This window comes from Microtus ochrogaster, chromosome 10, assembly GCF_000317375.1.
Source record: "Microtus ochrogaster isolate Prairie Vole_2 chromosome 10, MicOch1.0, whole genome shotgun sequence".
Classification (NCBI taxonomy): Eukaryota; Metazoa; Chordata; class Mammalia; order Rodentia; family Cricetidae; genus Microtus; species Microtus ochrogaster.
Window position 1 is genome coordinate 43,069,774 of NC_022016.1, and position 10,532 is coordinate 43,080,305.

At 48.9% G+C, this 10,532-nt stretch overlaps 2 protein-coding genes across 4 annotated transcripts in view; one reads left to right on the top strand and one right to left on the bottom strand.

Annotated features, from left to right (window-relative positions):
• The window catches only part of Casp9 (caspase 9), a 16,174-nt gene extending 10,050 nt beyond the window's left edge, over nucleotides 1–6,124 (bottom strand). The window contains exons 1-3 of one of the 3 annotated variants that reach the window (XM_013348329.2): nucleotides 5,784–6,124; nucleotides 3,030–3,429; nucleotides 925–959 (exon numbers count right to left, since the gene is read on the bottom strand). In XM_013348329.2, coding sequence (XP_013203783.1) covers nucleotides 925–959; nucleotides 3,030–3,429; nucleotides 5,784–5,915 — 567 coding nt within the window. In that variant the 5' untranslated portion in view covers nucleotides 5,916–6,124. Of the gene's footprint in view, nucleotides 1–924; nucleotides 960–3,029; nucleotides 3,433–5,783 lie in introns of all 3 variants that reach the window. The other 2 variants (XM_013348328.2, XM_026782372.1) reach the window with 2 other exon arrangements.
• A 2,177-nt stretch (nucleotides 6,125–8,301) lies between these two features.
• Nucleotides 8,302–10,532, top strand: part of Dnajc16 (DnaJ heat shock protein family (Hsp40) member C16) — a 31,900-nt gene continuing 29,669 nt past the window's right edge. The window contains exons 1-2 of the mRNA XM_026782091.1: nucleotides 8,302–8,449; nucleotides 10,025–10,194. Of these exons, the coding sequence (XP_026637892.1) occupies nucleotides 10,043–10,194 (152 nt within the window). The 5' untranslated portion in view covers nucleotides 8,302–8,449; nucleotides 10,025–10,042. The remainder of the gene's footprint in view (nucleotides 8,450–10,024; nucleotides 10,195–10,532) is intronic.

The window sequence follows — 10,532 nt, forward strand, 5'->3', positions numbered from 1 at the left end:
TAAATTTATATAATTTTTTGCAATAGGACGGTGGTTGCTAGTACTACTAAGACTTTATTTACATCTTTATTAGTATATGCTTACTTATCTTTCATGTAATAACTAGAAAACAATTTGTAAAAATATTCCAAATACATTTATATCATTTTTCCGCAACAGAAATATTTCTTTAAAATCTTCCCCTAATTCAAGTGATATCAGAAAATCCTTCTTAACATACTATGGTAAGCTATTAGTTGGAATTATAATGTATATATAAGAGAGTGACCAGTTATGTATATTTTTTAATATTTATTTTATACAGTTTTTTTAATATTTATTTATTTACTTACTATGCATACAGTGTTCTGCTTGCATGTATGCCTGTATGCTGAAATGGGTTAGTTTAGATGTAAGAGCTAGTTAGTAAGAAGCCTGAACTGCAGGCCAAACAGTTTTCAATTAATATAAGTTTCTGTGTGATTATTTGGGACTGTGCAGTCGGGACAAGAAGCGCCACCACCGTTTACACTTGAACTTCCTCTTCCATGACCGTCCATGGGTCTGACCTCTCTATCTCAATATTCCTCTGCCTGCCTTTTCTCTGCCCAGCGCAGGCTCTGCGCTGTTCCCAACATGAAGCTGTTGCCTTGTTCCCAACATGAAGAACTACAGCAGCACACGGAGTGTGTAGATAGCAAGGACAGCCTCAGCAGTGACTTGGCTGGAGTCACCCAGAGGATGCAGCCCTTCTTTAGCTTTGAACTTTGATTTTACAGGGGCAGATGGGCAGGGTGGGTGGGACAGAGTGCTCCAGCTGGGGTCAGGAGCCACGGAGTGTGGTAACTGTAACCAGACTTCCCCAGCGAGGCAGGGTTCCTCAGCTCCTAGCTCAGCCACAGGGAAGGCGTGGGGAAAAGAAACTCTAACCACATAAGGACTTACCATATCTGCATGACCCTTGATCTTCTCTGGAGCACCTGAAAAACAGGGAAGAAGAAATGTGGGTGTTGGGGTTCAGCTGGGAAAGGCCAAGGAACTGTGAAGACAGCTCTCACAGCAGGACTTTGGAATAGAAGTCAAGGACATGCCATCATGGAGACATGTCCCAACAACATTAAAAACACACACTTCCACCCTTGAAAAGAGCCCAAGAATGTTCACTAAGGTCTCACTCAAAAGCCTCAACTGTGATTAGGCCACTGGTGGTGGTGGGGCATCTTAAAGAGAAGCCAACTAGTGATACACACAACGCCCTGGGTAACCCAGAGAGCAGGAGGCTATGTTAAAAACAAGCAAGTAGCCAGCCACTGAAATACAGACCACATAATTCCACTACTACATAAAAGGGGTAAAAATAACAAATAAATCCAAGTTCATGCCTTGTATTCCTGCCCTGATTAGTCTGGAACTCCAGGACCAGGGAATCTGATGCCCTCTTCTGGACTCTAATGGCACTGCATTCATGTGCACATACCCACATATAAGTACACATAACTTTTAACTATAGAATAAAAATATGATCTTAAAGAAAGAATAACCTGCTGGGCAGTGGTGGGGCACACCTTTAATCCTAGCATTCGGGAGGCAGAAGCAAGTGGATCTCTGTGAGTGCAAAGTTAGCCTGGTCTACAGAGCGAGTTCTAGGAAAGCTAGGGCCACACAGAGAAACCCTGAATCAAAAACCAAATCATCTGCTCTTACAGGTCCTGGATACAGTTCTCAGTATCCATATAGTAGTTCACAACCACCTGAAACTCTTAGTTCCAGGGGATCTACTTCTGTGAGATTCTACACTCATGTAGTACACATAAAACACTCAGGTGCACACACACACACAGAATAAATGACTTCAGGTAATTCAGAACAGGAACTACTGCCACCTAGCAATGAAGAACGAACTGTAGGCCTGCACACCACCACAAATGAAATGCAGATAAGATGGGCGAGAAATGTGGACTCAACAGAGCTCCTAAGATACAATTTCATTTTCACTGATATACAAGTGGCAAGCAAAAGGGACAGATGTCGATGAAACCAGAATGGCAATTTCCTCAGTTGCAGAAGTGGGTACTGACTGGAGACAAGGTCTCCTAGGATACCAAAACATCCTGTAATGTGATGGTGTGGGTAGTGGCAAGCTGTGTGCACACGCATGCAGGAAGAAACCTTCCATCCTGGATGTATGCATTTCCCTGCAAACTGTGATCTTGTCATCTCTGGCAAATTATTTCGCTTTCCTGCACCACTGTTTCCTTGCTTACAGGGCTGAATCGAAAGGTATCCGCCTTGCGGGGTTGCAGGGAGGTCGGAGTATACATCATGCAATATGTATATGATGTATATGTATATGATGTACATGTGTATGTCCTCACAGCCTCCCTACACCTCCTGCCAGTCGTGGGTACTTTCAGTCATCCACTAGAACCAAAGGCAAACCCTGAAAACAGCTCCTTCTGGAAACACTCGGAGAAACAAAGAGTATCCATGACAAACTCTTGCTCTAAAGATGGTCTGTCAAAATTTCATCTCCTAGAGACTGATTGGAATATTCCACTCATCTCTTATGAGCACTCATTAGGACAATACTAGAGCTCTCCGGGCCTGGGCTTAGGTTCCAGAGACATGACTACATGCACCAAGAAAGTCGGGATCGTTGGGAAATATGGGACCCGCTATAGTGCCTCCCTCTGGAAAACGGTAAAGAAAATTGAAATTAGACGGCATATACACCAAGTACACTTCCTCGTTCTGTGGCAAGAACAAGATGAAGAGACGCGCCGTTGGCATCTGGCACTGCGGTTCCTGCATAAAAACTGGCTGGTGGGCCTGGACCTACTTCACTTCTGCCATCAGAAGACCAAAGGAACCGAAAGACCAGCAGAAGTGCTACTGTTGTTTGTGACCTCCCTAGCCTCTTATAAATGGGTTAATTTACACAAAAAAAGATAAATACTAAAATTCTGAATCTCAATCCACCAATTTGTACCCAGAGTCACACCCCAATAACCGCATCACACCTACCCACCAACCATTCTCTCAGTACTCACAGGCATCATGGCTTCTGTCAGAACCAATGTCCACTGGCCTGGGAGTTTCTGGCCTGAGAACCTCTGGTCTGAGGCGAGCAGGCCAGAGTTCTTCTGGCCCCAGCACCACGGGTGTGAGGTTTCCCTGGGCAGGCTGAGATGGCTCCAGCTTCACTACTCTCTGCTCCTTTGGTGTGAGTCCGATTGGTCCCAGGACCACAGGCACCAGGTGGTCTAGGGGTTTAACAGCCTCTGGATCCTGCTTGCCGGCTGCTTGCCGGCTAATTCGCAAGAATGAAGCCAGGGTGTCTTGGCCTGTGTCCTCTAAGCAGGAGATGAAGAGAGGAAGGGCCTGCCTCCCTCGGGTCTCAAGATCGGTGACCAGCTGCCTGGCCTGATCCCGCCGAGACCCAGAGCCTGCCTGCTGTTTGGATAGAAAAACCAGACAGACACTCATTACCCAGGGACATTCATTGGCTCCCACTGTCTCCTACTTCTCGTCTAGCGTTAAGGCTGGGGCAGGTGGGCAGAAACTCACTCAGCAGTGCATTGAAAGCATGTCGCATGTCCCTCTGCAGCCTTTGCTAGTCTAGTCATTGCAGTGCTTCAAAGACACCTACTGTGTGTCCAGCACTGTGCTGGGTGCTAATTAGTCCCACCAAAAGGAGGAAAACGGTGGCCAGCGGCTTGCACAAGGTTTATAAATTTTTCTAAATTTGTTTTTAATTATCTATTTCATTGCATTGGTGTTTTGCCTGCAAGCATGTCTATGTGAAGGTGTCAGGTCTCCTGGAACTGGAGTTATAGACAGCTGTGAGCTGTTATGTGGGTGCTAGGAATTGAACCCAGGTCCTCTGGAAGAGCAGTCAGTGCTCCTAAGAGCTAAGTCATCTCTCTAGCCCCAAAATCTTCTAAATTTGTTGCTAACATTTAAGTAAGTGAGGGAATTGAATGCAGAAACCAAGATTCCCAGCCTCTCCTTTTTGGAGGAAAGAGGTTTTGTTCGGAATGGGGGTAGGAAGCTTTCATTTTGGTTTGGGAGAGGGAAAAGTTCTCAAGTAGCCAAAACTGGCTTTTGACTTCCGTGAACTTCAGACTCTCCTGCTCTTGCTTTGGTTTTGCTTTAAATATTTGTGAATGTGTGTGTGTACACGTATGTGTGTGCACGTGCACCAATTGTGTGTCAGGTGCCTGAGGAGGCTGGAAGCGGGTGTCAGATCCCCTGGAACTGGAGTTACAGACAGTTGAGCTGACATGTGGGTGCTGAAAACTGAACCCATGTACTCTGCAAAAATGTTCTTAAACACTGAGGCAGCTATCCAGCCCTTGCTCTTGGTTTCGGAAGACTGGACCTCATGTAGCCAGGCATAGGTAGCCAAGGATGGCCTTGAACACCTGATCCTCCAGTCTCTACCTCCTGAGTGCTGGGATTCCAGGTGTGTGCCAACACCCCTGGAACCAGCCTTTCCTTTCAGTCTGTCACAGCTGACACTAGGCCAGGATACTTACAGCTCTGATCATACTTAGCTGGAGAAAGGAACAAGATGAAAAGCTGCTGGGGCCTCCCTGGGCAGTTCAGCCTATGGTCCCTCTTAATGTGCCTTGAAGCCTGGGACTTTCCCTTCAAACCACTTCTCTTAATCAGCAGTGTTCTTAACAGAAGTTGCTCCTAATACTGATTTTATTTATTTATTTATTTTCAAGTCAGGGTTTCTCTGTAGCTTTGGAGCCTGTCCTGGAACTAGCTCTTGTAGACCAGGCTGGCCTTGAACTCACAGAGATCTGCCTGCCTCTGCCTCCTGGAGTACTGGGACTAAAGGCCTACACCATCACTGCCAGACTGGTTTTACTATTAGTTGGTAACTAGTTAATCACATGAGTCTGGTCCACCGTTTTCTATTTCTCCTTCACTGGACCAGACCAGGTTCCTGGATGATAATACAGCTGCTGGAGACAGCCTTTTAGGCAGTCCCCAAGAAAGAGCCTGCCATTCATAGCCTCTCAGAAAGAAATATTCCCTTTTCAGACCTGTGGTGACGGGGTCAATTGGGACAAAGTGCTAAAGTATATTTTTTTTCTTAGTTTTTGGAGACAGGGTTTCTCTATGAAGCCCTGGCTCTCCTGGAACTCACTCTGTAGACCTAGGCTGGCCACGAACTCAGAGCTCCGCATGCCTTTGCAAGTGTATTTTTTTTAAAGATCAAATGTTTGGTTTTATTCCTCTATGCTACCTACATCAAATCCCTTTTTCCTCAAAAATCCTTTATACAGCATGCACTTGATACATAAAGGCCTGACCAAAACAGACAAGGCATGCTGCGTCCGGGTGCTGTTCACTTCACCTGTTATCTCACTTGCTCTAGGATGACCACTATTCCGTTTCACAGTCCAGGAAACTGAGGCTCAAAGAGTGCAAATGACTGGTACAAGGAGCCAGTGCAAGGCTAAAGTGGGTGCCTAGGACGCTAATGGTAGAGTCTGAAAAATACACGCCTACTTTCTCGAGAGAAACACGAATACTAACATAGTGTAGGTTACAGTCGCTTTAGCAAACACTCCGCAAGAGGTGCTTAAGGTTTTTCTATTCATTCTTCTGGACTCCTTAAGTCCAAATAGGAGTGCCACGCCATGGTTTCCCATGATTGCGCAGGGTGCAAGGCGGGGAGAGGAGGGGGGGGGAGTTCGGGGACGGCGCCGTCGGCGAATATTTTCACAGCCCTCGAGCCCCCACCTGCGCCGCGGGAAAAGCTGAGAACGCAAGGAGGCGGGGCGCACCTGGATATCCTCGATCATGTCCCGCGTGAAGAGCTCTCGACTAAGCAGAGCGTCCCAGAGCTCGGCGACCTGCAGCTCGCCAACCAGGCGCACCCGACATCGCCGCAGGAGCTGGCGGTCCGCTTCGTCCATGGCGGGCAGCTTGCGGGACCCCGGGTTCTGTCCGCTTCCGGCCCTCGGGTTCCGCCCCGGCACCCACGCCCCGCCCCCATACCCCCTAGCAAGGGATCCCGCCCCGAGAAGGCCCTGCGAGCCTGCAGTCAACTCGGCCTCGACACTCCGCCCTGCCCCAAAGCCGGTCCCTCGCGCACACTCGGCTCCGCCTCCTCAGCCACCTCACAGCACCCCGGCCACCCTCTCACCCCCACCCCAAGCTGCCCCATTCCCCCCTCCCTCCTACGAGCTCTCGGCCCCGCCCCGCCCCTGGAGCCCCGCCCTGACACCTTCGCCACGCCCCCCTTAAGCCCGCCCCGACACTGTCCTCACACTCTAAGACCCGCCCCATACAATATTGCTCCTCCCCTAAGACTCGCCCCTACGTCGACGTCCCTACTAACCTAGACCTACACCCGAGCCCTACGTGCCCCTTCGCCCCGCCCCTAGGCCCGCCTTCCCGCCCCTTGGACCCGCCCCCATTCCGCGCTCAGTTCCTCCCCTGGTTCCGCACTCAGGCCCCACCCCCCATCTTTTTCTCCTTGTGGCGCTAGGGTCGTGTTCCTAGTTTTGCCCTCAGCTCTGGTTCCTGCTCCCCGGTCCCGCCTCTATCAGACACCAACGTAACATTGCTCCGCCCCCTTTGGCCACCTCCACGTGACTTTCCATTGCGCCTCCCTCCCACTCCCCCTCCCCATTCCTGCCACGCCCCCAGGACTCCCCTAGGGTTCTAGGTTCTGTGGTTTTGATGCCTTGCGCCTTTCGTCAAAGCAGTTGTGGGATCTTCCCTCTGCCCCCTTGCACGTAGCGATTGCTCTACCAAAATTCACAAAGACCCTACGTCTACAGACACTCAAAAAGGTCACCTACTTACTGGCAAGAAGAAAAGAAAGCCATGTGTAGAGGTCTGGCCCACATTATTCAAGACCCTTGCTGCTGGTGGCTTTTCTGTAAAGCCCTATCCTTGCGGCTAATAAAACCTCCTTGCCCACTACTCCCGGTGTCGCTTTGGACTATCGTGACTCACACAGCGAAGCCCACACAGACTTCCATCTCCCTCTCCTCTCCTTCCCTCCCTACAGCCTCCTTCAGAGAAACAGTCAGGAATCTAGTCCTCTGTTCTTCCAGTTTCGTCCCGCTCATTTCATGTATCAAAAGTAATTTGAGCATTGTGCTTGCCACTTTATACTCCTTACGTTATTTGTGTTGTTTATCCCTGCCACATTCCCGACGGGAAAACAACAGCAACAAAAAGCCTAGCATGAATAACTCCATATTGGTCTGTTGGGGGTTAGTGCAGGAGCTCAACCCGAAATAACCAACTACTTATAGGTCACTTGAGCAGTAAAACCTTGGGCACGGAATGCAAGTAGAACTCTACCATTGAGTTTCACTTATGGACAGGGGCTGTGGAGGTGGAGTAGGTTTTAGCTTTACTTTTTTTTCCACTTATTTTGCAATTATTCAAATATTCATTGATAGCTTGTGCATGCCAACGTCTGTTCAAACTGAACAAGACAGGTAAGAGACCCTTCCTATGGAAGCTGACATTCCTGGAAGAGCCAAGCGACAGACGATGTGGAATAAACAAACAGGATATAGCTGGCATGGTAGTGCACACCTTTAATCCCAGCACTCAGGAAGCACAAGCTTCTCTGTAAGCTGGAGGCCTTCCTGGTCCACTTGGCGAGTTCCAGATCAATCAAGGAAACACAATGAGACCCTGTCTCAAAAACAAACAACAAAACTAGCACGCTAGATTAAGTGATAAAAGCAAACAATTACATAAGATCTCAACACGAGGCATGGAATAGAAAATAAATCCCTAAGAGACTTCGGTGGCTGGCCCAAAAAATTGTCAACCTTATTCACCAGACCCCTTTCCCAGGGCTTGCTTAAGTCCCATTCTAGAACATTATTGCGTTGATAAACAGAATTTGGGCAAGTCTTTGGTCCGCACTGAGTCTCAGTGCATGGAGAGATGGACTAGAAAGCATCCCTAAGGTCGGTTCAAACTCTGACGCTCTAGGATTCTATGAATAGGGTTAAAGTGAACTGGGACCAGCGACTGCGTCCCCGTCCTAGCAACGGTTGCTAGACGTAGGCCACCTTCTGGCCACCAGTGGAAACCCCTCCCCGGTTCCCGGAGGTCTTCTTGGCATCCCGTGATGCATAGCGACTCCGCCTCGCTAGAAGGCACGTTCTGGCCTCGCTGGTCAAGATCGAGCCTTCGGACCCTGCCGGAGAGCGCGCTCCGTTCCTATAGCAACCACGCCACATCCACGTGCCTACGGTGAAGGGCAGGGGCCAAAAAGCTGGCCTAGATGCGCGGCCTAAACATGGTCTTATGAGTGCATTCGGAGTGCGATGTCTTTAACTGTCACGTGACCGCCCGAGCCTGAGCCCCGCCTCTTTCTCCTCCCCAGGTGCTCCGGTGTGGACTGGAAGCGCCGGCCCCGGCGGATTCACTGGAGTACGGACCCTGCGGCCGGTTGGGCCGGTGCCCTTTCCCGGTAACTCCTTCTCGGCGTGACGCGCGGACGCGGCGGGGCCCGACAGGGCTCGGTGATCTCCCGTCAGCTCCTCCGCGTCCTCAGCCCGCGCTGGGCCCTGGGGGACCGGGGAGCCGACAGGAACCGGGGCGGCGCGGGAGGGGGCCGCCTCCCGGAAGGTCGCGACCCGAGCGGGCACCCGAGGCGAGCTTGGTCCTGCGAGGACCACCAGGGAGCCACCACCTCCTGTCTTTGGGGGACACCGATGGCTACCTGTTGGCTAGTGCGTCCGCTGCACTGAGGCCAGCCCCCCTGGAGCTGGAGAATGTCAGCCAAAGAACTTCCCCACCGCACCCAGGCCTTACCCACTTTACTCTTCCCGACCCTCGCCCGTGAATATCCTTCTAGGTGCTAGTGTTCAAGCCTACCCTATCAGCAAGAACACAGGTTTAGGTCCTAGAGTGGTGATGGACAGCACCCCCAGTCTAATCCCAAAGCCAGGTGAACTCAGAACAGGTTGTTCTAAGGGAAAAACTGGCCTGCTTGTCGATTTTACTTAGCATGGGTGCAGTTCTAAACAGCGGCCCGCTGTCTGTGAAGACCCCCCCCCCCAACTTGCATTTGTCAAAATCCACCCTCCTGAACCTTAACACTGTGAGGTCAAGATCAATGGGATCCACGAAAACAGTGTATGGTATAAAAGATCATAGCCTGTATGTGTTCCCAGTACCACACCATCTCATTAACCAAGGTTATTCGAAAACCCACATAGAACTCAACCCCTCAGCTGGGTTGGAGTTTAAACATTTCAAAGTCATACCTATTCAGGTCTTTCCTGTTTGTTGTCTTTAAGCAGAAAACTAAATGTTTTCTTAACCACTTTTTCTTATCTGAAGTTTCCATGGTCAATTGCTAACCGGATTAAAGAACAACTTCTCATTTTCCTGTTTAAATGAACATGGTGAAAAAATAATAGCAGTCTTACTGAACATTACTGAGCTCAGTTATTTTTTAGATGTTTTACATTCATTTTATTTAGTGCCCAGAAATGCCACAATGATCCCAGACTGTAATTTAATACATGATAAATCGTATGATGAATTTATGAGTTTATTTAATACTCAGTGAGCTACTCTGAAGCCATTAATTTTAACTTTATTGCCAGGATAGATGAAATTGTGCATTTGAGATGTGGTTTCTTGGTTATCCTTAATATATTCTCACAGTTGCTACTTATTTTAGCTCATTCATTTTCAGTGTTTTGTTTTGTTTTGTTTTTCAAGAGAGGGTTTCTCAATACGTTCCTGACTATCCTGGAACTCTCTCTGTAGACCAGACTAGCCTTCAGCTCAGATATCTGCCTGTCTCTGCCTCCTGGGTGCCAGGATTAAAGGTGTGCAGCCACCACTGCTCAGCTTGTTTCTGGGTTTTTTGTTTGTTTGTTTTTAAGATCTGGTCAGCTAGATTGACACCGTCCCATTTTTTAAAAGTCCTTTTTAATTCTTACCATTATCTTTATCTCCTCACCTAAAAAAAAAAGCAAGGCCGTCCAGGTTTCTGTCTCTGGAACTTACAGCTGCCTCTTAATCATTTCAGCTCTGGGAAGAAAGAGAGATGGAGGTTTCCTGGCGGTTCTGGATAGTTCTCTTTCTGACCCTGCAGGGTCTGTCCGCATTGGATTTTGACCCATACCGAGTCCTGGGGGTCAGCCGCACCGCCAGTCAGGCTGACATTAAAAAGGCGTATAAGAAGCTCGCCCGGGAATGGTATGTGAAACCAAGAACGGAAGTTTAACATATGCTAAGCAGTCAGCAGGTGGTTTGTCTGTGTCTCTGTTCAGCGGACCTAGTTGTCTAGAGTGTTGGTGTTCAGCTAGCGACCCATGTTCTGTCAGTGCTAGTAATCACAAAGCTGTGCTTACCTTGACACACACCCTTCAAGAATGTTATGGCTTAGAGCATTGTCTTAGGTACTGTTAGGATATTATGTAATGTTAAAGTAAGATGTAACTTTGAAACCAGGGATAGTGGTGCACTACGTTAATCCCAGCTCTTAGGGGTAGAGACAGGCAGATCTTTGTGAGTTCAAGGCCAGCTTGGTCTAC